At 34.9% G+C, this 26,809-nt stretch overlaps 1 protein-coding gene across 2 annotated transcripts; it reads right to left on the bottom strand.

Moving 5' to 3' along the window:
* Positions 1-3,384: 3,384 nt before the first annotated feature.
* On the bottom strand, positions 3,385-7,399 carry LOC131856672 (uncharacterized). Of its 2 annotated transcripts, none has more exons than XM_059208536.1 (11): positions 7,189-7,399; positions 6,925-7,106; positions 6,717-6,839; positions 6,286-6,611; positions 5,974-6,116; positions 5,787-5,849; positions 5,375-5,703; positions 4,955-5,159; positions 4,599-4,866; positions 4,317-4,461; positions 3,385-4,220 (listed from the first exon to the last, which is right to left on the bottom strand). In XM_059208536.1, exons 2-11 carry the CDS (start codon positions 7,072-7,074, stop codon positions 3,555-3,557), a joined length of 2,418 nt encoding a protein of 805 aa, XP_059064519.1. In that variant the 5' UTR covers positions 7,075-7,106; positions 7,189-7,399; the 3' UTR covers positions 3,385-3,554. The 2 variants fall into 2 exon arrangements, with proteins under 2 accessions (XP_059064519.1, XP_059064520.1); XM_059208537.1 differs by having other exon boundaries at positions 6,925-7,094.
* Between the last annotated feature and the right edge of the window lie 19,410 nt (positions 7,400-26,809).

Raw genomic sequence — 26,809 nt, 5'->3', positions numbered from 1 at the left:
AATGTAATTGAAAATTTGTGTGTGTAAAGACAATGAAATAGCACTAAATAATCATCATCATCTTATGTGAAAAATGATATTATGAATGAAAATTATGACTTTATATATATTATCGTGTCTTCCTGGCATTATGGATTCTATTAGAATTGATATTTAAAATTTGGAAATAAAATATTAACTTAATGAATTTGGCTACAATTTATAATTGATAATTAACAATATTTGAATAATTAAAAAATAAAATAATCATGATAATTAAAATAATATATGATTCCTTATCTCGCAAAATCAAATTACCATAATAAAGAGGACCTAAAGGAGGTGAGGTAGCCCTAGCCTTGTTGAAGTTGTACATGCAAGTAGGAGTGCCACATCAATGCCTTGTGATATACCAAAAGAGTTGCATTCAGAGTTAACGGGTAAGGATAACTTCTCAAGAGTAGAAAATTGAAGCGTTGACAAGACAGAAAGAGAAAGGTACCAACCATAACATAGGTATTGGCACTGAAGAGTTAGATAGAGATTCCAATTATCAGACAGATCAAGATTATGAATCAGCTCTAGAATTCCCACTTATAGTCACTCTCGTAGTGGGCAAGAAAGAAGCATGGGAAAGGACCCATTGATTCGATATGAAGTGGAGTTATGAAAAACATTGGGTATATCACTTATTTTCAATATTGTAGACATCTATGAGTACCACGGAGAGTGGTCAGATGATAGTAGTAGTAAAGTTTGTTTAGAGGATCAGTTACCACCTGAATCATCGAAATAGATTGGGTAGATTTTGGATAGTAGAATTGGAAAGAGCACCATGAGCAAGCAATATCAGGAATATTTGGTGAAGTGGAAAGGCAAATCGATAGAAGATTCAACATGGATTTTTCAGGCTGAGGTAGTCTGCCTTGGATTTTCCCTAGCCCCAACAAATCGAGAGGCTCACTTTCCTTCTGACCTCGAGTGTCCGATGCAAGAGAATCCCTACTTATCAAGCAATCTCACATCAACCAAAAAAATTCCTTTCTTATATTTCAATTTTGTAGCTATCTCAACACTTTCTCTACATTGTATCGAATATTTCTCCTAATGCCTTGCAGATCTAGATTCACACTTTGAATGTGGTCATCTACTTCATATTCAATGATCTTTTTATTTTCATCAAGTTATCACATATGAAAGCTCACTTATTTGTCAAACCATTCCATGTTTGTGGTGCCAATTCACTTGTGGACGATTCCCCTGGCATGCAGACCTAATTGGAGCAACATTCAATGCATTTGGGACCTAGCGGAATACTTTCCTATGGTCCATATTCTAGTTTCTTCTTTTGTAATGTATTTTGAGGCTGACCTACACATTTCATCATTCATTGCATTGTAGACCTTTGAGGTTAACGTAGATCCTTTTACAAACTTCTAAAGCATATATAATAACCTATTGCAATCATTCATGATAGTCAGTAGTTAGGTTCATAAAATTATAACATCTGCATTGAGAGTTTTCTCTTCAATAGCTCGTGGGACTATGTTATGATCAATGCACCTTGTGTGAGCCCATTGTTCTTCTAGATACCAATGCATATGATGTTATTGATGTTGTTAATAATAAATATATTGGTCTTCTTGCTTACTAAGTGTTTTATTGTGTTATTTTCATTGTGTTGACTCTATGTTGTATAGTTGGATAGTCCTATTTTAGACCCTCCATCTGTGACTGCATTAGGGAAGTTGTCCAAGTTGCAAGTGGAAAGTATTTTTAGTCAATGAAGTCAATCCTAATGTTAATGAATAAGATACCATCCAAAGGTGAAGTCCACCCTCCTAAGAGGAGAGTGAAGTCAAACTGACATTTGCATGTCAACCATATAAGGAATCGAGGTTTTAAAGAACCTCATGTCTGAAAAGAAGGTGTAACCAGACAAGTTATAGCCCAAATAAACAAGGATATTTCTAGGTAAAGAAGAGATTGTCAAGGCGTGAAAATATTACATTGCTATTGAGTTGATCTAGCTAGCGCAATAAAGTTTTGAAACCCTTTATGTAAAAGGTGAAGCCCTCATTTTGTGAGGAATCCAAATCAAGGTCTTAGAAGAGGCCATAGTATTTTTTTGTCAAAAAAAGGAGATCGTCACATGATACACTATGGTAGGAGTTAATCTCGTTGAAATCAAATGAAGATATAATTATTTTTGTGTTAAAAGTGGTTAAAATTAAGGGGGAGAATGTTGGCATTGTAATTTTCCACTTGGCATGGATAGTTGCATGAGGAGAACTACTTGTGTAGTCTTATATGGAGATAAAAATAAGTGTTCTAAATATAGAGTTGGAATATCAATTTCTACCACTTGCATGGGAAGAACTACAAGTAAGGATATACTTTTTAGAAAATATAATTTGCATAAAAGAGCTAATTGTAGTTGTGCATGAATATGCATGGATTTTTTCTATTTTTAGTAGGCATTTATATGCCAAAGACCTCTATTTATTGAGGTAGAATTGTAATATTTTATTTGTCTTTGATCTTATTCAATTGTTTGACACTTGATCACATGATCAAGAAGTTTGTAATTCATTTGGATGAATAAAAAATCTGCTATTGAGCAATTTATGTGTGTTTTTCAATCCTTCATTTGGTATCAAAGCCATTTATTTTCTTCATCAATGCCATCCCTAGCCAATGTGTCATCTAACCCATCCTCCCTCTATCTTATCGTTTCATTATTTATTTTATTATTCTTTTTTGGCATTTCTTGTCTTTGGTTATGTGGATGTGACAAGTAGAAGGGCCCAAAATGGAGAAGAGATTATTTTCTATTATAAGGATAACTCTTCTTATACAATAATTTGAAATAGTATAAGGGGTTGAGTTCAGTTGGTTAAATTTTTCATTAAGGAATTCCAATTTCAAATCTTAAAAATGACACCTACTATGGAATTTTAAGTTTGAATCTTAGTCTTTATTTATTAATTGCCAATGTGAATGTGACTTCTAGGGTGGAAGTTAAAGGTGTGACTCGTTATATTCTACTATTCATTTTTAATCAAATTCTTAAAAATAAAAAAAAAATCATTAATCTCATATTAAAACTATAAAAAATTGTCTTGAACTACATTCACCTTTTAATGATGAGACAATGTGAAAAGGAAAATTTATATTGATAAAATTATGATAGATAAAATATATAAGAAAGAAGAAGATTCATTATTTTTAAAAAATTATTGAATATTTCTGGAATCACTTTTTAACAAAAGCTCAAAGGTCCACTAATGATTTAAAGATTTTAGTAAAAAAGTAAAAATTTGATTATATAATTTTAAAAAATAGATAACATTAATATTATGATTATAATTTTTTCTAATATTATATATTTCAATCATCAAATAGTTGAAAGCAATTTTATACCTCATCTTTATATAAGGTATAAAGATCAAATTTTATAAAAGGCTGCTCAACAAATTATAAACTATCAAGTTTTACAAATAATTTATTCTTAGAAATAAGCCTTCCTTCATATGAATGCAGGGGAGGTCAAAATAACGCTCGCTTCGCCTGTATTACAGATGAGGTACATTTGTAAACGCTCTAAAAAGGCAAATGAAAATTACAAGTGATAAAACACACAGTATTTTCAATGTTTTAGGAGATGCATCTGACCACTTTGTAACAGATTGTTCAGTTTTCTTGACTAAGGAATTGTGATTAGCAACAACGTGATCAAAATGTGATTCAACTGGTAAGGTAGGGTCGGGAATCTCTTGCTCTGAGGTATGGTAATCGGTAACAGAGGAAATCTCATCTTCTGAGTAGTACTCGTAAAATGATTGATCTGGTGTGGGAATTGGAATCTCCTCCTCTGAGGTATGGTAATCGGTAACAGTGGAAATCTCATCTTCTGAGTAGTACTCGTAAAATGATTGATCTGGTGTGGGAATTGGAATCTCCTCCTCTGAGATATGGGAATCGGTAACAGAGGAAATCTCATCTTCTGAGTAGTACTCGTAAAATGATTGATCTGGTGTGGGAATTGGAATCTCCTCTTCTGAGGACAGCATCGTTAACACTCGTGACGCTGATGGACGCATTTCAGATTTCTCTATAACACACCAAAGAGCTATTTTGATTGTCCTTACTATGCTGCTTGAGTTAATTAGACCATCTGTGTTGAGTAATCCAGGGTCTATTAGCTCTGTAAGGCGATCCTCTTCACATAACCCCCACGCCTGCATTCACACACCAAACCATAAATTTAATCACTATATTAGTTGGCAAGACGCCATATGAACTACTCTAGTAGTGACTACATATATAATTCTTACTTCCTTGACGAGAAAGAAGATCCTGTGCTTCCAATCAATAGCTTCTTTGCCAGATACGACATTTAACAGCAGTATTCCAAAGCTGTAAATGTCTGTCTTCGGAGTCAAACAGTTAGTAGAAAAATACTCGGGATCTAGGTAACCACTGCAGGGCCAAACAAGAAGTAAAATACATTGATCAGTTACTCAAAAGAGAAAGAATACTCTTCCCCAAGAATTTCCCGACCACATACAATAACCATTTTCATTGTTATTAAGGTCTAGATTATAAGGCGATCTTACAGTGTTCCGCAAACATCTGATGTATCATATATATCCTCAGGACAAAAAACTCCATCTGTAGAAATCTCCATGTTGGCATTTCCCGGTTGCAGTATTCGAGCAATGCCAAAATCACAAATCTTGACATTCAAATTTTGATCGAGAAGAATGTTCATGGGTTTAATGTCCCTGTGCACTATACACCCATCGTGAAGATATTTGAGTACCCTTATGATGTCTAATATAATATTGTGTCTTGTTGGCCAGTCAATAATCATCACATCTTCTCCTGCATATAACATTTAAAATTATCTACATATTCGAGATAAACCCTAGAGTCACATAAAAAGAGTGAAAGAAATGCACTGGCTCCTTACCGAAAATAATTTTGTGCAGGTTTTGTGGCATATAGTCAACGACTAACATCATCTCGTCTTCATAGCAATATCCCACCAGCTCGATGATGCTTTGGTGGCATAGCTTTGATAGAGTCCTCAGCTCGTTCACCCACACTCTTTCGCCTTGGAGACTTTTAGTCCTCAAGATCTTTACCGCCACTCGTCTTCCATTAGACAGAATTCCCTTTAAAAAGCAGAACTAAATAAATTATCATAGATCTTAACTGGTTTCCCCGCTGTTCTAACGTTCAACTTTCATTGCTTGAGACCTTAATTGCTATTTGCCTTCTACCAAACAGAATTCCTTTATTTTTTGTTTCTGAATATCCATAAATGATTAACTATATCATTTTTGCTTCAAATACTGTAATTGATAGTTTGAATTCAGAATGAACTTACGTAGTAAACAGAGCTGAAGGCCCCTTCTCCAAGTTTTTGACTAAACCCTTTTGTTGCTTTGTGCAATTCGTCGAATTTGAACTTAGTGAAAGATGGGTGGATTTCCTTCACCAACAATTGTGATTCTAGATGAAGTGAAAATTTTGGCCGCCGTCTAAATATAGTTGGAAATTTTTTTCTAAGAAATTTACCCAGCTGGAAAGAGCTACGAAATGGCATTTCCAGTTGTGTGTACCCATTTATCTCATTACAGTTGTCTTGTCCCTGAGAAGGAACAGTGTTTGACTCTGATCCATCCAGCTCTGTTTTACAGATCTGCTCCATCTCACCTGATTATATAAATTCAAAGCTTTTGAGTGATTGAGTTGAATCGAATTAGTAAATGTTTGTACTAGAAAATTTATAATCTTACAATGTGTATCGGTGGATTGGTATTGTTCTGTTATTCCAAGGCAGCTATACTCCTCGTTTCGACCTAGGTATGCCAAACCAGCAGATTATTGTATCGCTACTCACGATTCAATCAATTTGAATAATTCATAAATGTCGAAAGATAAATTTCCATCAACATCTAAACCTGAAAGATAGAATTTCCAAACCTGTACTAATATATTGCTCTTGGATGAAGGTAACTGTCTTCATTATCAGAAGTTGCATGTGACCCTGAAGATCGGATTTCATAGCATTTACTTTTCCGCGAACATAGACAAGTTCATCACGGATCTTCTTGGTCAAGAGGAACCTATGGCGTTACCAGACAAATATTATTCAACTACCAAAAGATTACTTTCTTTTTACTTACTGTTTGAGGAATTTTAACAAGTCAACGAAACAGAACAATGCTCTGTATCTTTTGAGCAGATAAGTTTACCAGGGAAAGTATGGAAACAAATTCCTTGTTAATGACTTACTTGGATAATTTATTCGATGCGATAAAGGAACGACACAAAATTGCACCAGAAAGTATCAATTGAACAGCTTCACGCATATCGTCCAAAACCTCTATGTGGAATTTAACATTGAGGTCTTTCATTTGCTTCAAATATTTACCTAGCTTAAGCATATCTTTGAGAAGGTCGATGCATTCTCTATCCATTTTAGAGATGTTGTCGAATCTTTCTAAAACATTGGCTATCGCTAACAGCCCCGCTGCAACCCAATGTGCATTCCCCAATCCTTTCAACACGTCAACCGCCATTGAATGTGCTTCAGCAGAAAGCCGGGACTTCAAAAATTTCTAAATCAAATCACCCAAAAAACAGCCACCCTTTAAACATAAAGAAAAATTACCGTCTAAGATTCTTGATCCTCAGAAAACAAAAAACATCAAGATCCGAATTACCTGATCCGAAAACATTTTTGCTCCCTCTGAAATGCCTTCAAATAATTTAGAAAAATCTGAGGCAACAGGCTGCACTAAATCCCTTAGCTCTGTGCCACTGTCAATTATTTTGCAGCCCAAGCCCTGTAGGCATCCGTATAAATCTTAAATCCTTTACAAACCAAAGAGCAGAAAGCAAAAGTAGAATAACGAAGCAAATGTGACGTACCTGGCTAGTGATAGCAGACAAAACATTCTCAATGTACTGTATAAGTAGATTGAGGGAAAACCTAGAAAGGCTATTGGTAGAAGAAGATTTGCGACTAACAGCACTTGAAATTTCGTTATTGGGAGGAGTACTTGTTGAAGAAGTGTTCATTTTGTTGCTATAAGTGGGCTCTGTCAGTCAAGCTGAAAAATTACAGGGATGGAAGATATAAATAAATAAAAGATATGGCACACCTTATTCTGATCAAACAAAATAACAGCTTACAGAAAAAATATCTTGATGAGAAAGTAGCGCCCGCCCCTTAACAATGGTCCTTCGAATTCTGAGCTATAGGCATTACAGTCTCTTTAAAACCCTGATTTCGCATTGATAGTCAGCTGTTCTTTACAAAACCATCTTCTTCATAGCATCACAGAAGTACGCGTAGGACTTCTGCATCTTCGCAGAGCTTTCCATAAGAAGGACACAACAATTCCACACAGAATACGCGTAGGATGGCGACTCCTGCATCTTCGCAGAGCTTTCCATAAGAAGGGCACAACAATTCCACACAGAATACGCGTAGGATGGCGACTCCTGCATCTTCGCAGAGCTTTCCATAAGAAGGGCACAACAATTCCACACAGAGTACGCGTAGGATGGCGACTCCTGCATCTTCGCAGAGCTTTCCATAAGAAGGGCACAACAATTCCACACAGAATACGCGTAGGATGGCGACTCCTGCATCTTCGCAGAGCTCTCCATAAGAAGGGCACAACAATTACATTGAAGTAGATCCAAAAACTAAAACTCATTAATCAATCAATCAACTTCGACATTATGTTCAATAATATGAGCTATATGTGTGTATATAGGCCTTCTCCTATGACCACTTCTATATCTACTCACTAAATTACAACCCATTAACCTATCAAAACTATTATAATCACTTAACTGATTTATATGCACATACATAAACTAATTGACAAATAATTTCTTGGGGTACTAACTAACATGGTCCACATGTGAGGACTAGTTCCTAAAATTTCCCCCATAGTGCTATTATATGGTGAAAAACTTTTCTTCACCTATGCATTGATAATTAACCGTAATCATTTATTGTATGTGCCTTCTTAATTACAAGTAATGTTCACCTTAGTGTGTTGACTTCATAGAACCAATGCTTTGCAAAGGTTTCAATATTTATTTCCTCTTAATTTACTATAATTAATATTTGAAGTTGCCTTGTCCTTTTCTTTTAGAATATGTGGTGTACTTAATGGCCTTTATGACTATACCAAACGTAGCTTGAGAAAAATTAGATTTCATGCTAGAAGTGGTTACAAGACATCCTCATCATTTCTTCAATGTTATATTCTACTAGCAATTGCACCATGATGCAATGGGTACGCCGAAGAGGTGTAGATGATCAATTAAGTAAAAAAAGCATTTTTTTCAAACATTTGTATAGTTGATGAAGTCATTTACTAGGGAATTTAGTAAACAATTTTTTTTGTGCAACAAAGGTACCAATGAAGAAGTGATAGGGAGAGGGAGAGATAGGGGTAGAAAGAGAAAGAGATAGGAAAAAGAGAAAGGAAGATGGAAATGGGTAAAGAGATATAGATAGGTGATGTAGATGGAGATGAAGATATATATATATATATATATATATATGGAGATGCATATTGAGAAAAGGGAAGGGGTAGATAGAGAGAGGAGAGAGGGATAGAGAAGGATTGAAAATATATATTTATAGAGATAAATTGTGTGGGAGATGGAAAGATAAAGATAGAGATAGGAAGTGATATATAGAAAGAGGTAGAGAGAGTGAGATATTTAGGGGTAGAGAGATAAAGAGATGGAAGAATAAATATATGGAGAGATAGCAAGGCAAGGAGATATAGGTATAGAGGTCTAGGAAGAGGGAAACATGTCTAGAGATTAGGGGGGAAAGTAAAAGATATAGAGAGATGAAGATAAAGGGGGAGAAGAAGAGGGAGAGAAATAGATAAAGAGAGTGAAAGATAAAGAAAGAAAGAGATATGGAGATAGAGAGGAAGAGATTGAGACGAAGAGATAGAGAGATATAGAGGGGGGAGATGAAGAAAGGGAGAGAGAGATATAAAGAGAGAAATAGAGATATATGAGAAGAGAGAGAAAGAGAGGTGGGGATAAGAAGGGTGTGAGGAAAAGAGAAATGTAGAGAGAGGGACAAAGAGTTAGAGTAAAGGAGATAGTGAGAGAAGGAAAAGAGAGAAGAGGGGAGAGAGGAAGAGAGATAGGTAGAGGAATGAGAGAGAAGAGGGGGGAGAGATGGAGATGATAGAAATAGAGAGCAAGAGAGATGGAATGAATAAGGTTGAGAGGTAGAGATTATGATATATAGATAGAGAGAGGGAGGGTGAGATAAGGAAATAGAGATGGATGGGGCAAGTGTGTGAGAGAAAGGTGAGAGAGAAAAGTAATAGAGAGATGTATAGAGAGGAGAGATAAATAGAGAGGGAGGGAGACCATCATCTATTTTTTTCACCAAACGTTGATCGTGTTTTCACTTCCACGGTAGTATGGTTCTCACTTTCCTTCATTACATTGCAGACGTGTAAGCATATATTCTTCTACAAAAGTTGGACCGCATGCATAATGTCTCGCATAATATTTTAGATAACTAATATTTATTGAATTATTATTATTATTATTATTATTATTATTATTACATATACTCCTCAAGAAACTAATTTTTGTATGGTTCAACGTAATCAAAAAGCTTTTCCATCTAACATGGATATTTAATCATTATAAATTTTCATTGAGAGTTTTTTAGGAAAACACTTCTAAATTAAGATAATAAAATACTTTCAAAAGTAGGGTTGGGTCCCTCCATTAAAATTATTTGTGATTATTCTCCTTGAAAGTTGAAGAAATACGTTTTTTCGTAACCTTCAATCCAATGAAAATTCATTTGATGGATCAGATTTGTAGTAACACTAATTCTTTTCCATAGATATATTTGTCGTAAATCCAGTTTCAAAATCTTTGTAGAAGATCGGTATACAACTTTTATGAAGAAAACAGAAATCTGTGTTTTGAGTCCATTTAGCAATAATGGCTACCGACAAAATCAGATAAGAGAAGATATGATGATGAAAGAGTTCCATCATTCTCTAGTAATAATGGTAGATTATATAGTCCAGAAGATTTCATATGGTTGAATTTGTAGTTATTAAATGAAACGTGGAAACAAAGAACTATGGCTTCTATGGGAGTCAAATTTGCACATGCGTGCATGAATGTGTGAATGATGATTTGTTTCTTCTAGATAAATAAAATATTTCATACACCATAACATATCCTACCTTTAATGGATATCACAATTACCAATGTCAAAATATGCCTCAAGAACAGTTGCCATTTTCAAGGCACGAAAGTGTCGTAGGTCCCACCCATCTCCCCATGGACGCAATAAAAATTCTTTACAGTCAAAATATATTTTCTACCTCCACATAAAAAATGAAGTAATTCAATTTATTGGTTGTGTCAATGTTTTGGACTATTAAATGGCAATCTATTCGCCTATGAAAGATGTTTCTATATAGCGTGGTCTGCAAGTTTTATTCCGAATTTTGTTAGATTATTTTGATTTGCAAAAGTGGTAATGTCCAAAAATGGTAGCTGTTGATTTTAGAAGTTGAGCATAATTATGTCAGTCACTCCCAAGGTCCGGTCAAGGGTTTCAGCTTCGCACGATAAAGGATTAATGGAGGACAAGCTACGGCAACTTCCCAGTCAGTGTGGATTTAGCGACGCGGGCGTTGAGATGAGCGAAGAGGAAATGGCGCAGGTTTGGGAGGTGGTTGGATTGAACAGAGGATCGCAGAATTACACAGCAGAAAACTACAAGAATGAAATTATTCTTAAAGAGACTACAAGAATTATATTATTCTTAAAAGACGATTAAAAAGTGTGAGGAATACAGTCAACAGTGACGGTAAAGCAAGAAGGAAAAACGAGAACGGACAGGAGAGGAACGGAAAAATTATAACGGACAATCTAACGGCCACCCACCTTTCAATCGTCTTGCAAGCTTCTTGCATGTTGTCAACCGTTGATCTGTGAAGTGAACCTATTTTTCTCATATAGGGTACGCCTTCGGCGTAAAAACTATAACGGACAATCTAACGGCCACCCACCTTTCAATCGTCTTGCAAGCTTCTTGCATGTTGTCAACCGTTGATTTGTGAAGTGAACCAATTTTTCTCATATAGGATACGCCTTCAGCGTAATTAAAAATAGAATCACAACTTCATTATGATCTCATTAGCTTTGCATGTATATTTTTATGATGCAAAGCATCCTCCACGTGGGATAAAATAATCTTCTACATTTTAACTTCTCTTATGTTGGGTAGGGTATTGGAGTCCTCCTGTGAGGACCTAATCTTAGCATGAGTAATGGGCTGAAAGTAACGTATGGTAGTTAATGCTTTTTTTTTCATTTTTCAGCTTTTGTATGTGTTGATGCTTCTAGAGAGGCTACGTAGCCTTCAGAGCGCCATTTTTAGGAATTTGAAAGGAGAGCAATATTTTGGGTGATGTTTCTCTGTTTTTTAAGGGTTGTATTTAGTGTTTTTGGTTTTATTTTATGTTTTTAAGGGGTGAAGAGTTGAACCTATTAGCTAAAAGTGTAGTTTAGGTTGAGTTTTTGAAAGAAGGCTTTTGAGAAGCAATCACATGCTAGTAAAACATGATTGTTGCAAGTTTGTGGAGATCAAATCAAACGGAAATGTGTAAACTAAAGTCAAGAGGCTCGATATTTTGTATTGCAGATTTATTATGAATTTCAATAAGAATTTGCCAAAGTTGGTGCATTAGTTTAGTATCCATTCTCATATATTTCTCCATTATACATTTAGATTTGTATGCGTGTTTATGTGCTAGTTGTGGCAAGTATATGTGGGTACCCAACCCTTGTTGCATCAATTGTATCGGAGCTAGAAGACTTGAGTGTACGAGAAGATTCACCGAAGGGAGGCATCTTACACTAGGATCGAGCTTGTGGGTGTCATGAAAATGTATGCAAGAAGAGCCAAGCATGGTTGGGGTAGAGTTGGAACTAGAAATGGGGGAATGAATCCCCCAAATCTTAACTACATTGATGATTTTAGAACCCTCAGTCGATAATTTAAAGCCCTACAAGAAGAATTCATAAAAGGGTTTGCTCACAGGAGAGTGTAGGACTTCAACAATGGGTAGATAACTCGGCATAACACCTCAACTTAGTAACCAAATGTCTTCACTAAATAGCCATCAATCCCATTACTGAAGCTTATTTATCTATAAACCCAAGGACAAAAACCTTGAAATGGGATAGCATTGTTTATGCATTAAGAGTTTCTTAGACTATTTTATCCTAATCCTAATGATAGGAGATACTAAAACAAACAGCAAGAAAGAAAACAATAGAAAGCAAATAAACCCGGTATACATTAGTTCTGCCTCTTATTAAAGTAAGTTCCAGAATAATAAAACTCTAACCAGTAAAAGAAACTGTAATGTTCTGAGTTGGCTACAGGAATAGTCATAGAATAGAATTTCCATGGTTGTAGGAACAATCAAGTATTTAAAGCTACACTACAAATGGAGTTGGAAACAATTGAAAATTGAGTAAATGGAATCCTTACTAAGAGGGCCCCCTTAGATGATTCTTCTCAAAGTTTAACTTGAAACTCAAATATTATGCATTCATAATTTATCATTCACTCATACAAATAACAAAGGTAACAGAAGCTTGTTCTTTATTTCAAAATACTCAGTTCAACAAAAAAACAAATTGCATATCTTCTCAATCGACCTTCTTGAGAATAAGTTTGGTTAATTTATAAGAAAGAAAAACTATTATTAACTAACTACTACAACCACTCCAATCCTCAAAATCAAGAGGATAGCTTTTATTGAAAGCATGAAAACTATGAAACAAAAGGTTGAAATAGAATAGGACTATGCTCATAGCAATTAATCTTCATTATATTCTCCTCTTATATCCACTCTACCAGCGGACATGTTGAGTAAATGAAAGGATAATTGTTCTTCATCTGAATCAAAGATTCCTTGATTGCCATAATAGTTGGCTAGTTGTTTGTAACTATTTTTACTCCTCTCATGTTTGTTGTCTTTGATCTCTTCAAGGCTCTAGTGTGACTTGGCAACTACATTTCCTACTTCCTCAACAACCTAAGACATCTTCATAATAGCTGCATTTAGGGATTAATGTGCAAAGATCATTGTTCATTCAAAATCACTTAAAACATAACATTTATCATCATTCACAACCAGAAACACATTCATATAGCATTTGCAGCATTCATTCAAAAAATCCTTAAGGCATCAAAGATTTGCTTAAAGTTATGGTTTAAAACATATTTAAGTCATATAATGCCATGGTTTACATCATATTTCATGACTTTTGTGATCCACTCGTCTCTTTTCTCATTGATATTCCTACTCAAAAGGAATTATTTGATGCTAGCATTAGGAACTATCATCTAAATCTTATTGTTCGACATCATACATGTGTTTAAATTTTTTTTGTTGTCTAACAATAGTGAGGATCTACGTACTAGTATGTGGTGTCTGATCATGCTATCGGGCTTAAATTTTGATAACTTTGTTGTGTTTTCCCCCTAGTTAGGGGTATGGGGGCAATGCCCCTCATGGGGGTTGTTATAGGAAGAGCCCCTAGCTAGGGGCCTAGGGGCATTTTTCTTGACAAAAACATTAGTCACTATTTAGTTAAAGAGTCAGCTATTATTTTATATGTTAACCAACCTTTGTAAACTACCTGAAATGCTTGATAAATAAATGGCTGTGAAATAGAAGATGCAAGTTAAGTCGAGTCCACTTTTTGGACAAAAAGTGGAAGTATTTTTCCTGATTCTCAGAATTTGTCACAATTGATCTAAAACTTTGAAGCACTTAAATACTATGCACATACACGACCACAATTTTTAGAAAAAAATATAATTTACACCTCATCATTACTAGAAATAATAAAATTGATCTTAATTTAATTGATAAAAAACTGCTCAACAAATTATAAAAAAATTGTTCTCAGAAGCAGCTCTTCTATAAAGTTAATACACGGGAGGCTCAATGTGTGCAATGTGTCTGCTTCATTGAAAACTGGATTACATAGGAGATACATTTGTAAACATTCTAAAGAGGCAAATGAAGCATACAAATTGAAAAAACACACAGTATTCTTAATGTTTTAGGAGATGCACCTGACCATTTCCTATTTGATTCTTCAATTTTCTTAACTAGGGAACTGTCATAAGCAACAGAAGATTTAACTGGTGGGAAGGCAATGGGAATCTCCTCTTCTGAGGATTCAAGTGGTGTCGTGGGAGTGGCAATCTCAACAAAAGATTTAGTTGCTGGGGTAGGCATCCAATTCTCTTCCTGTGAGAAATTATAATCAACACTATAGAGTATGGGAGGAAAGGTAGGTATCCAATTCTCCTCTTGTGACAAATTACAATCAGCACTGGAGAGCTCAAATGTTATGATAGAACTAAAAAACTTCTCTTCTAAGAACTTGTCACCAAAAACATATACTTTTCCCCGAACATATACAAGTTCATCCCGAGGATCTTCTTGGTCAAGAGGAACCTATGGTGTTACCAGACAAATATCATTCAACTATAGAAAGATTACTTTCTTTTCATTTAGTGTATCACGCATTTTATGAATTCAATGCAAATGACTTAATGAATTGGGGTAACACAAACTATAATGGTTATAAATGATTCATGAAAGAGTTTTGTTGAAATGGCTTTAGAGGCTTTCGAGATGATGTAGGTGATGGGTGTAAAAGCCAAAATTCACAACCTTTGCTAGCCTCTGCTTTGTCATAGTCAAAGGGGAGCTTGCGATTGGGCTACAGGCACTTATCAAAATAGAAAGGAGAGAGATTTTTGTGACCAAGGGAAGGGGATTTACTGAGAAAACATTACACGAATTCTAGAAAGAGGAGAAATCCAAGACCCATGAATGAGAGATAAGAGGTGAGAAAGAGAAAGGTCCTTCCATGGTGAAGCTATCCTAAGGTAATTTCAGGGTGAGAAAGAGAAAGGTCCTTCCAGGGTGAAGCTATCCTATGATTGGTGATTGTCATTTAATTCTCTACATATAAATTAGTTATTTTTAGTTATTTTGCAAATCAATATTTGAAAAAAAATTGGCCTCTTAAAAGATGATTCATTTATTAAATATGCTCTTATAATTATAAGATTGAACTTAAATAATGTAGCTCAAGAAACCCTATTAAGGGAGAATCAATAGTCATTTCCTCAGTACAATGGTGATCTTAGTTTAGAAATTTTATTGGGTGAGTGCCATCTAAACTAAGGGCATTACCACTCATATATAGACAAACAACTTCTACTCAATGATAGTTTCAATTATACATGTATATACCTAGCCTTTGTGCATATTTGGATATGTGTTTCCTACTCATATGTTTATGTCTACATCTAATAAAACTAAGTAAATAAATAAATGGGTCACACTATTTTCATGGAAGTAAACATATTATCCATTGTACAAACCATTGTGTTTGAACTTTCATAGCTTGCAAGTATAATTTATTGCATAGGTATCAAAAATTGAGGCATGGGAACCTACAAGACAATAACCTATGATAAGTTGGACCATATTTCTATCACAATGGGAAGATTTATGATATTTAGTGGCTTGTGATAAACTTTTTGAGTGTTATATAATTATATAATTGAGAGAATTCTATGTCTGATGATTTATTATATGTGCATTAGTGGGGAAATTAAGGAATTTCCTATTATGCTCAATAGAGTATGGGTAAAGAGACACTATTAATGAATTTGATATAACATAGATTTTGTAGATGTTGTAACTATGGTATGATATCAATATGACAAAATAATGTAGGTTAACAAAATACTTGATAACTCATCTTGGACAAGTTGAAACCTTCCTATAAGATTTTAGTTGTTAGTGGTATTGTAACCACACTCCTCTAAAGACCTCTTTAATGTTGCAACTTAATATTTTTGACAATCCATCGATGTCATGGTAAAGGCTTTGTATCACTACTTGATAACTATAGACCTTCTAAATATAAGAATCCTAGTATTTGAGCTACTAGGAGAACTAAGGGAAGGGTATTATAGTTATACCAAATTGTTGCATGACTAAATAGAAGGAAACTATCACTTATTCAATGAGATTAAGTTAAGAGAAAAATCATATATATTCATTTTGCGTGACATCTAATATCGTAAATTATTAGTTATTAAGATCATGATTACTTATAAGTGGTGTGTGTGAATGTTAAATATATTTAGAGAACTAAAACTAATATTTATGGTGATATTGGGTCAAGATAACACTCATAAATGTTTGATGGTCGTAAGTTATGTCAAAAGTGTACAATGATGGTTGTCACCATAGTACTTGAGTCTACAATAATTAAAAGGTGTTTCTTAAGTTGAGTTAAACAAATCATTTCATTATGGAACTGGGTTTGTGTGAACCAAGGTAGTTGTGCCTTGAGTGATAAGCCTAGTCCTTATGTTGGTAAGATGAACCTTACGACATTTAAGCTAATTTATTAATACTTATAAGTGGAGTTTAATTGAAGATATGGAGGATGTATTAGAAGCACTTTATGTTTTAAAATTATTCATGAAGATTTTGTAAATGTGGTGTATTTTTTTTAATCAATAAATAATACATTGAGTGTGTATGATTTTAAAGGTTGATTTTTTACCTCTTGGTGTTTTTAATAAAAGTTTGTCTTGTGCAATATTTTGGTATGTATTCATCATTGCATTGTGCTTATTCTGTAAACCTGTATGCATGATTTTCTCTCATGGGGTTATGTAAAAATTGGTTCAATAAACTTAGTAAATTTTCTAATAGATTAATGTAAAGGGGCCCAAAATGGAGGGTAAATTGTTGACTTATGTTTTTGGTTTGTCAAGATGAGCTTTAACTAGTTAAAGTATTGGTTATAATTAAAGATATCAAATTTAAATCTCAAAAGTGACAACTAATTCATAATTCTAAATTTTGACATAGTTTTTAATTGTTAATTTCTAGCGTGAATGTGACATTAAAGGTGGAATTTTAAGGTTAGACTATTGATCTTCCATTATTAATTTTGACTCAAGTTGCTCAAAAGAACATAAATCTCATATTATTGATACTCAAAAAGAATTGTTTGAGCTAAATTGTAAAAGGAATTGTAAAAGGAAAAATTGTATTGATATGATATATAGGAGAAAAGAAATATTCAACTATTTAACAACAAAATTGTTGAATCTTTTTAAATTGTTTTTTAACAAACATAAAGGATCAATGTGATTTTAGGATTTTTTTAAATTAAAATTTTGATTTCTTATTAAAAATAAAAAGAATACATTAGTTGGTATTGGCATAGTGTAATGTGTTTAATTATAATTTTTTGGTTCTTCACACCAAAATTTAAATCTTGTTGGATGTTATTGTTAAGCATCCATGTCAAGGATGAGATCTCTCATTTGTGATCTCATAGACTCCTAAGTCTTAATAAAAAAAGTTCATTCCTTTCAAAAAAAATTATATTAGTAACTATAACTAGATTATTTTATTATTTTATTATTTTATTTAAATATCATACACCTCAATGATAAAATAATTAATGACAATTTTAAATTTCATTCATAATACAATAAATCAATATTTATCTTAATATTATTGATAAAAAATTGTTTTACAAATTATGAACTTTTAAAATTTACTCTTAGAAGTAGTAACTCCATATGATTAATGCAAGGGAAGCTCAATATAACTGCTTCCATATTTGTGCCCGCTACATTGAAATCTGGTTTACAGAGGAGATGCATTTGTAAACATTCTAAAAAAGGCCAAAAAGAAGCTTACAAATAAAAAAACACAATATTCTTAATGTTTTAAGAGATGCGCCTGACCATTTCCTTTCGTAGAAGTGAGAATCTTTTCTTCTGAGTAATGCTCTTCGGCAACAAAAGATTTGGTTGGTGGGATAGGTATGCGAATCTCCTCGTGGGAAATTATCATCAACGTGTGTTTCAAATGGTAAGTTAGGGATGGGAATCTCATGCTCTGAGGAATGGTCATCAGCAACAGAGGAATCCTCTCATCTTTTGAGTAATATTGGTTAAATGATTGATCTGGTGTGGGAATCGGAATCTGATCCAATTGCTGCAGTTTGGTCAATTCTCTTGGGGGATGACACAATGAAAATAATTAGAACTCAGGTCCAAGTGCTCCAATCGCTGAAGTTTAGTCAACTCTCTTGGAATTCGACCAATAAATTCACATACAAACAAGTTCACAGACTTCAATCTCCTCAGTTTTCCAATTTGTGGAGGGATGGAAAGTGAGCTGAAGTTATTGAAATCTAGGACCAAATGCTCCAAATGCAGGAGTTGGAATAGTCCCCCTGGAATCTCACTCCATTGAAGTTGATATGGACTGAGATCGAAGGTGAGCACATGGCGAGTGTGTGGGTGGGAACCCACTCCTTCCCAAGAACATCAGTTCAACCCTCTCCACGATTCAACTGGGGGGCTAACAAAGTAATATTCTCTGAAATAAGTGAAGTTAATGCCTTGCTTGAAATCCAGGAAAGAGATTCTTTCCTTTTCTAAACATGCAGAGCAGCAAATAACAGGCAGCAGCAGGCACAACCCAAAAATGCCCAACACTATAAATATGTTCCATCTAATATAATTTAATATAGAACGAGTTACAAAAGAAAAGAGAGAGAAGATAAAGGTTTAATGATGCTACAGCCATTCGTAAAAGGTTTTTGCTTAATCTGAGGCAACAGGCTGCACTAAATGCCTTAGCTCTGTTCCACTGTCCATTTTTGTGCAGTCCAAACCCTATAGGGAGCCGTATAAATTTAAAATCCATTACAAACTAAAGAGCAGAAAGTAAAAGTAGAAGAATAAAGCATATGTGATGTACCTGGCTAGTGATGGCAGACAAACCATTCTCAATGTAACGTATAAGCAGATTCAGGGAAAACCTAGAAAGGCCAGTGGTAGAAGAAGAATTGCGACTACTAGCACCCAAATTTTGTTATTGGGAGCGATACTTGTTGAAGAATCGCTCATTTTGTCGATTTAAGTGGGCTCGGTCAGTCCGGCTGAAAAGTTGAAGGGGCAGAGGACACAAATAAATCAAAGATATAGCACACCTCATTGTGTTCAACAGCTTACGGAAAAAAGATCTTCAATCAAAAGTAGCAACTACCGCTTACGAGGATCCAGAAAAAATCTCGGGCGAGAAAAATAAAAACAGTATGTCAACCCCAGGAGAACCCTCAACCTCAATTAAACGCTTCAGAAAGCAGGTCCTCGTCCAAGAAAATGAAGAAACTTGCGCAGGTAGATGATAAGGGAATGCTACAGTGGTTCTAGGAGCTGAAAAGTCTTCCAGAAAGTACGGCCTGCCGAATTCTCCTTACCACTCAATTCATTTTCACTGAAGAATCCTCCTCCTCCCACATTCTCCTCAGAAGATTCCGTCTCTTCTCCCACATTCTCCTCACCTTTCTCTCTATCCATGCCTGCTTTCAGACACATGCGAAGCTTCTATCTCCTCCATATTCACATTGTCATTTTGCTCACCTCCATCATGCCTCCAGTTCTTCGTCATCGTCTCCATCTCCATCTTCCTCTTCCTCTTCCTCTTCCTCTTCCTCTTCCTCTTCTTTACAGCCATTTCCACGTCTCCATTTTTTTTCCTTTTCACCTCTTCTCTCTCTTCCCCTCCATCCCCTGCAACAAGATTCTTCTCGTCCACTCTTCCATTACCTTCCTTACCCATTTTCTCACTACCACTCTCCTCTTCTCTATTTACCCAAATTTGCTTGGGCAAACATAAACACAATTTGCATTCTTGATCTTATCCTGGCCCAAAAAATAATAAACCCTTTTAACTTCTTATATAGTTGCTCATTACCATACCGACCATCCAAATCCTTCCTAACAATCTCATAAAAAAAGCCCCTTTATACTTTTGGGTGAACTCCTTACCTTTTTCGCAGGTCGCATTCCCCTTTATATTTCTACCTGCGAAGGTTTCTTCATTTTCTTGGATGAGGGTTTGGTCCCCTCCTCCCCTTGGCGCTCTCTGAGCGTTTGATTGAAGTAGAGGGTTCTGCTGGAAGATCTCAATACAAAAGTAGCGCCTTTTTTAATTTTGAGTGACGAAGAGTTTTTTATTTTCAGATGAAAGGGCCGAGAGTAGGTCAAACGAATTTGTCAATGGTTCGTACTTGCTTTTCATCGGTTTCTGCACATCTTTTATGAAAACAGTGGTTTCAGACTGTAAAAACGATCTGAAACACGCAAGGTGTCATGCTTAATATATATTATTTAACGCGAATCAATGCGAGTGCCATGTGACAAAAGATATCGTGATGCGTCCTTTTTTTTAGCGTGAAGCTTTTAAAGTTTTCCCGTTTTCCACTGACTGCTGAGAGCAGGCCATCGCTTCATTGGCGAATTGAACAGATTTGACCATCCTCAATTTGGGATAGAATATATGTACTCCGTACCTGCTTATAATAATCTTTAGGAAAATTATAACCATAGAAAAAATAAAATGCTTTATTTATTTCCTTTCAATTCACGTGAGTTCTTAGTTTTTAAAAAACTCTCTTTTATACCCGTTAATGGGTCTTGGAGGGTTAGTCCCTAGTCCGAATCAATAAAAACTGAGCCAAAATGAGAATCGCCAGTGAAGGAGTGGATTAAAATCAACTTTGATGGGGCATCTAAGGGAAACCCGGGTATCTCCGGAGTAGGAGTAGTGGCAAGAGATGATAAGGGGATCATCCTATTCAAAGGGGCTCGACGGCTTCAGAATGGGTCAAACAACAAAGTGGAAGCACAGGCGGTACTAATGGCTACAGAATTGGCTATTAACATGAAAGTGTCCAAACTACATTTGGAAGGGGATTCCCAAGTAGTGATCAATGCAATAGCGAAAGGTACCACCCCTTCCTGGAAATTAGCTCATTGGATAGAGATAATACGGGAAAAACTCACCTCATTTAAAGCTTTTCGAGTTTCCCATGTCCGGAGAGGTGCTAACGCAGTGGCGGATCTCCTCTCAAATGTCGGATGTGATTTGTCAGATCAAGTGGCCAGATGGTGGAAGGGCAATGGGTGTGTATGGTAGTGGTATTAATGCAGTTATGGCAGTGGTATTAATGCAATTCGTGGAAAGCTAAACAAGCAAGCAGGCTTGACGGCTCGCAAGGACGAGAAATCAATGCCACTGGCTTGGTAATAAATGTGACAGTTCAAAGCACAGATATTGGTTCGAGACAATGGCGGAGGGCAAGAAATCTAATGTGAAATATCTTTCCATTTATTTCACAAATCATGCATTTAAACCACGTCACAAACGACGGCAGATTTATTACAAACTCAATTATTGCGCATTGCATTTGCCAAATTCCGATTTAATAAAGCTTGTTGGTGTTTTGCAGTTTAGTTTTCTGGTTTTTTGCAGGTTTCGAGCAGCTTTTAATGGAGGCAAATTTCACGCTTCGCACAGAGAAGAAATTGGTCTCGTTTCTAGGAAAGGGCTCGGACAAACGTCTGCAGGGTCTCTTCAAATACAAGGATGATAAGCTGTGGAGTGCGGCTAGATTGATGCTGGGAGAGGAATTGGTGCATATCCATTTCCGGTACAGAACAAACATGGAAGTCTATTCCCTGATAATGGCATGGGCGTGCGAATTCGAACCCGAAGTGGAGAAAGTCAAACTAACAACGACAAAGCTCATTGATGGGGATTTCCTAATCAATTTGGACTCTATTCTGGAATGGGTGATTCCCCAAACCGGAATCCACATTCGAGAAGGAGAAGCAAACGAGGAGATTCTACCGTTCGTCAAAGGCCCTGAGAGCCGGCTAAAGGAGGAATGCAGGGAACGAGCCCGTATTGGCTGGGAAGCCATGAAGCTTTGTGTGAAGCTGATTCGAACAGACGAGGTGCTAAAGGCGTTAAAGGTGGTGGAACGAATGGAGGTGGGAAGAGAGCTCCGGGACCGTTACAAGGAGGGGAGAGCGGTGCAGTTCCTAGCCAGTCTGGAAGGTGACCCAGACTTTGGGAACCTGGATTGCATCCCGAAGATGAAGACGGAAGTGACCAAAGGGAAGGTGTTGGCGGACATTGATGACATGGAGTTGAAGAAGCCGAACCAGAGCGATTCGGACTGAGCGACTATGGTGCAAATTATAGAGCTTTTTTGCTTTATGCTTCTTTGAATTTCTATTAAAAAACTTTTATGGATTACTGTAATGTTTCGTGCATTAATGCACAGTACTGGTTTACTTCTATTTTCTGTTAGCGGAAACTACAAAGTAGGTTTGAACTATTTTTTGCGCTGATGTTGATATCTTCTTGGCCCTAGCAGATTGTTGAAATTTTCTAAAAATTAATATATTAAAAATTACCGATCAAAAAAAAAAAAACTCTCTTTTATTAATTCATAAGCACTTCCCTTCAAAATCAATTCATTCTTCTTTCTAACTTGATTTTGTCTTTTTATAAATTAATTAAAACTAGCAATTGCACCTTGGTGTGCAATGGGTACGCCGAGGAGATGAAGAAGGTAAAATAGAAAAAAATATGGTATATTTTTGCATGCATTTATGTAGTACATGAAGTCAATAGGTAAGCTTTTAATAAATAATGTTGTTTGTGTAATAAAAGTCTCAATGGAGAATTCATAGCTTCAAATCAATTATACATTTACTTACATGGATTCAAACATGATTGAAGCAAAATCTTTGAATTTGGAAGATAATTAGGCTCCATTACGACTATGATCCTATAAAGATAAAGTGGAAGATAGAGATGGATTTGGATAAGGAGAAAAATAGGGAGAGGATAGAGAGAGATAAAGATAGAGAGAGGAGAGAGGAATAGATAGAGTTGGAAGAGATAAAAATATAGTGATGTGGAGGAGATCATGGACTCTTTTCCCAAGAAATGGGATGATTTGAATGAAGTAATTTTTGAAGACACGAGTGTGGGATGATCCTTTGTCCATGTAAGTTCTGAGACACATTCCCAGTTGTTAACAAAATATGGTTACAGGGATGTCTCGCCACATTCAAATAGCCATAAGATGCATTGTAATGGATCTTTCTTGACTAACATTGGTGATTCGAAAGTGACAACTTAGAATGTCAAGGATTGTACTCTTCTCGAATGAGAGACTAGATTTCTAGTGGGACATGTGATAGAAGTGGGAACTTGGTGGTTTGCAAGGATCAACAATCTCAATTGAAATGGCTTGCAATTTGGCACCCATTATCCATTCATAGAGGAGGCCAGGGAAGAATAAGCTTGAGCCATATTTCAGTTGAGGAACAATGAGGCATGGGATATGGTGATATGCATTGTAGGTGTAGCAGCATGGCAACAATGACACATGCACAATGAGATATTTTTGATGTGTATTTGAGCCCATGGTTCAAGTCCTTAGCCAATTTTGGGTGATACAAATTGCAAAACACATTACCCCGCAGGAGTGCTAGGGTGTTACTGATGCAACAATCAATCTATTTCTAGAAGTCCTTGAGTCATGCATAATGTTGAATATTATATACTTGAGGGAAAAAGAGTATGAAATGAATGTAAAGGCATGACACTTGTTCAGGACTGGAGTAGAGAAGAAGAACAAACTTGGAGGAATTTAAGACATTCATGGGCAACAACAAAGATCATCTTAATCTAGCCAAAGTAGATAGGATGATAGAGATTGAAGCAAGAATATGTTTTTTCCTGCATAAATATTTGTAACTGAACATCTTTGTAATATATTTTTTATCAATATAGGGAGCTACCTTCTATGGTAGTGCTTATATAAAAATATGAAAGATAATCTATATTATTTCAAATATTGTATATAGTAATAAATATAATTATATTATATAATAAATTTAAAATTGATTATATACTACGATAAAAATATCATAAAAAAATAACTTAAGAAAATTATCAAAATTTTATAAAATTAGTCGTATATATAATTGATTTGTATACATATAATTTTAAAATAATTTAATTTGCCTTAATATTTAGAAAAAATATAGGCCCTAAAGTGGGTAGTTTTAAAGAGATAATTATCTCAATGTGAACAGTTAAAAGACACCAGCGATAATTATATTTTCATTCAAGAGTCCTTCCAAATTTGAATGTTAATATTAGAAAATTTATTGTATGTGTTTCGGTATGCTTTAATTTAGCTTACTCAATATTATTTGTATTTATATCAAATACTCATGCCCTCCAATAGATTAGACAAAAAAATTGGTAAATCCACAAAATTGAACAATATCGGATGCACCTTTTGACCATATCTATTAATTAATTGAAAATCATAATAAAATAATTTTTTATTTTTGATTAATTAATAAATAGTAACAAAGATGAATTATAGATTTAATGCGATGACAAAATTAAATATAAATAATATTAAATAAATGAAACTAACTCTTACCAAAAAAAGAACTATTAAATATTAATTAAAGGACCAATGCTTCGAACATGTTACCTAAGCCTAATAAGGAAAATATCCTTTTTATGTTTTTAAGTTTTTGAAATTAATTTCAAACCATAAAGTGTGGTCCATTAAACCTAAATCAAATCCATCAATAATATTAAAAATTTGAATCCTATGTCATATTAAACCCATTTTTGAGCCTACTTGAGTTAAAATTGCAAGCAAATGTCACATATAGAAACAACTCGACTGTGAGGACACTGATACCCAAAAATGGTAATTGCAAAAATTTAGAAACAAAACGGTAAGGATGAAATGACTGGCCAATATTTCTCCAATCGTTTTGCATGGTTACGGGTGCAATGCTAGTCATGGATGTGCTCTAGTAGCTTGTCCATTTCATATAATGCACGCCTTCGGTGTAACAAGCGGATTAAAATTGTCCAGTTTGAAAAAAGGTGATCTAGTTAGTCAAATAAATATCTAATGCTTTCAGACGACTTCCATTTGAGATAATTTTAATACATTTGACTTTGGAAGGATAAATGTGTGTTGTATTGATGGATCTACTTTTTCATAATTACACAACCTATGAGGGTCCACCTTGGTTGGAATGGATTCAAGTTATTTATAGGCATAATTATAATTGGCATTTCATTTGAACTTTGGGTTGCCATTATGCCAAATAGTACTCTTCGCTAAATGAGAGTGTTAGATTCATTAAGGCTATTTGTACCAACATTTGAATCAAGGGTAATCGGTATGGGTTGTTCTTGTTGCGCTTTTTGGTTTGCATCAAGGGAGACTGGATTTTCGACTATGTCATGCCTTGTACATACAATCTCGAAGCTCATTGAAATGTTTTGTAACATGATAAGCAAATAATTGTTTTCCCAAACAATACTACTCTCATTTGCTTGTTGTGTTTTACTTAATTTGGGGAAGCTATAATCAGTCAGTTGTGGTATTGATACAATCTCCAAGCTCATAATTATAATCCATCTACACATGAATAATGAGATGGACTATGAGCGAGAAGTTGTATAACATGATAAGTGGATAACTATATTTCCAAACAATGTCACTCTCATTTCTTTATCGTGTTTTAATTGATTTGGGGAAGTTGTATTCAATTAGTTGTAAATTTAAACATGAGGACAATATTATACAATTTATTATTTTAATGTTAACGGAAATAAACAAACTTAATTTACAATCTAATTTTCCATGTTGACTAAATCAACTAAAAAAAATGAATAAACTATTATACATATTGATGCCCTCCTAAATGGCACAAGATTAGTCCAAGATCAATCAACACAAAACACACAAAAAGTTAGCGTTAATCAATCGAAAACTAATCTAAAAAGGCATACCAAGAGAGAGACTATAAGCATGCAAGCATATTTAACTATCAAAGCAAACATGATGAGGCATCTCCAAATACCTCCTAACATACTCCTAGCTTCTTCTCCCTTGTTCCTCTCCTCTCCAAGTTCCAAAATAGTGTAGCTCTCAGCAGCTTTTTGCACTATGGATGCTTATGGAGGATTGAGATTTATGGAATAGCTCTAAATGTGAAATAAAAAGCTATTTTAATGCTAAAATGAAGTATTTTACCAAAAAGACAAGATTTAGATTGTTTATGCTAAAATGCTCTCTAAAATGTCTATAGTCTAAATGCATACAAGTTTTCAGGATCTGGATTATGAAGGAATGGGCTCTATTTATAGGAAAAATGGAGCAATGGATGGTTGAGATTGAGTAATCTCAACAAGGGTCAGGATTGAATGATTTCAAATCCATGTGAGGGCTTTCAACCCAATCCCAGGATGACAAGTGTCAATGTGAGATAGGTTGAGAGGAGAGGGAATAAGCATTAAATGCCTGACATGACTTTGGGATTTTGAGTCAAGGTTGGTTGAATGAATAAACTCTTTTTTTCAAAGAATAAAGCTTTTATCCAATGGATAAATTCTTGTGCAAATGTGAAATGGATGAATATGGTCAAGACAATAAATGTTTGGGGAGACAAGATTGAAATAACCATAAATGGTTATGTAAGAGCCATAAATGGTCATGTAAGAGCCATTAGTGGTCTTGGAAGACTTTTGGAGGTTGATTTGTTGAACACACAAAGCATTAAATGTTTTTCAAAGACTTTGGAGTCTTTGAGAAGTGACTCCATTTTGCTTAGGAATGTGACAATAATTAGGGGATGGATTAGGCTAATCAGGAAGGGGTTAGAAGAATCTAGAAGGGGATTAGATTTTGCAAGTTGATTTGGTGGGTGAGGGAAAATAGGATTTTA

This window comes from Cryptomeria japonica, chromosome 7 (assembly GCF_030272615.1).
Source record: "Cryptomeria japonica chromosome 7, Sugi_1.0, whole genome shotgun sequence".
In the NCBI taxonomy this organism is placed as follows: Eukaryota; Viridiplantae; Streptophyta; class Pinopsida; order Cupressales; family Cupressaceae; genus Cryptomeria; species Cryptomeria japonica.
This window is presented reverse-complemented; position numbering and strand designations above follow the sequence as displayed.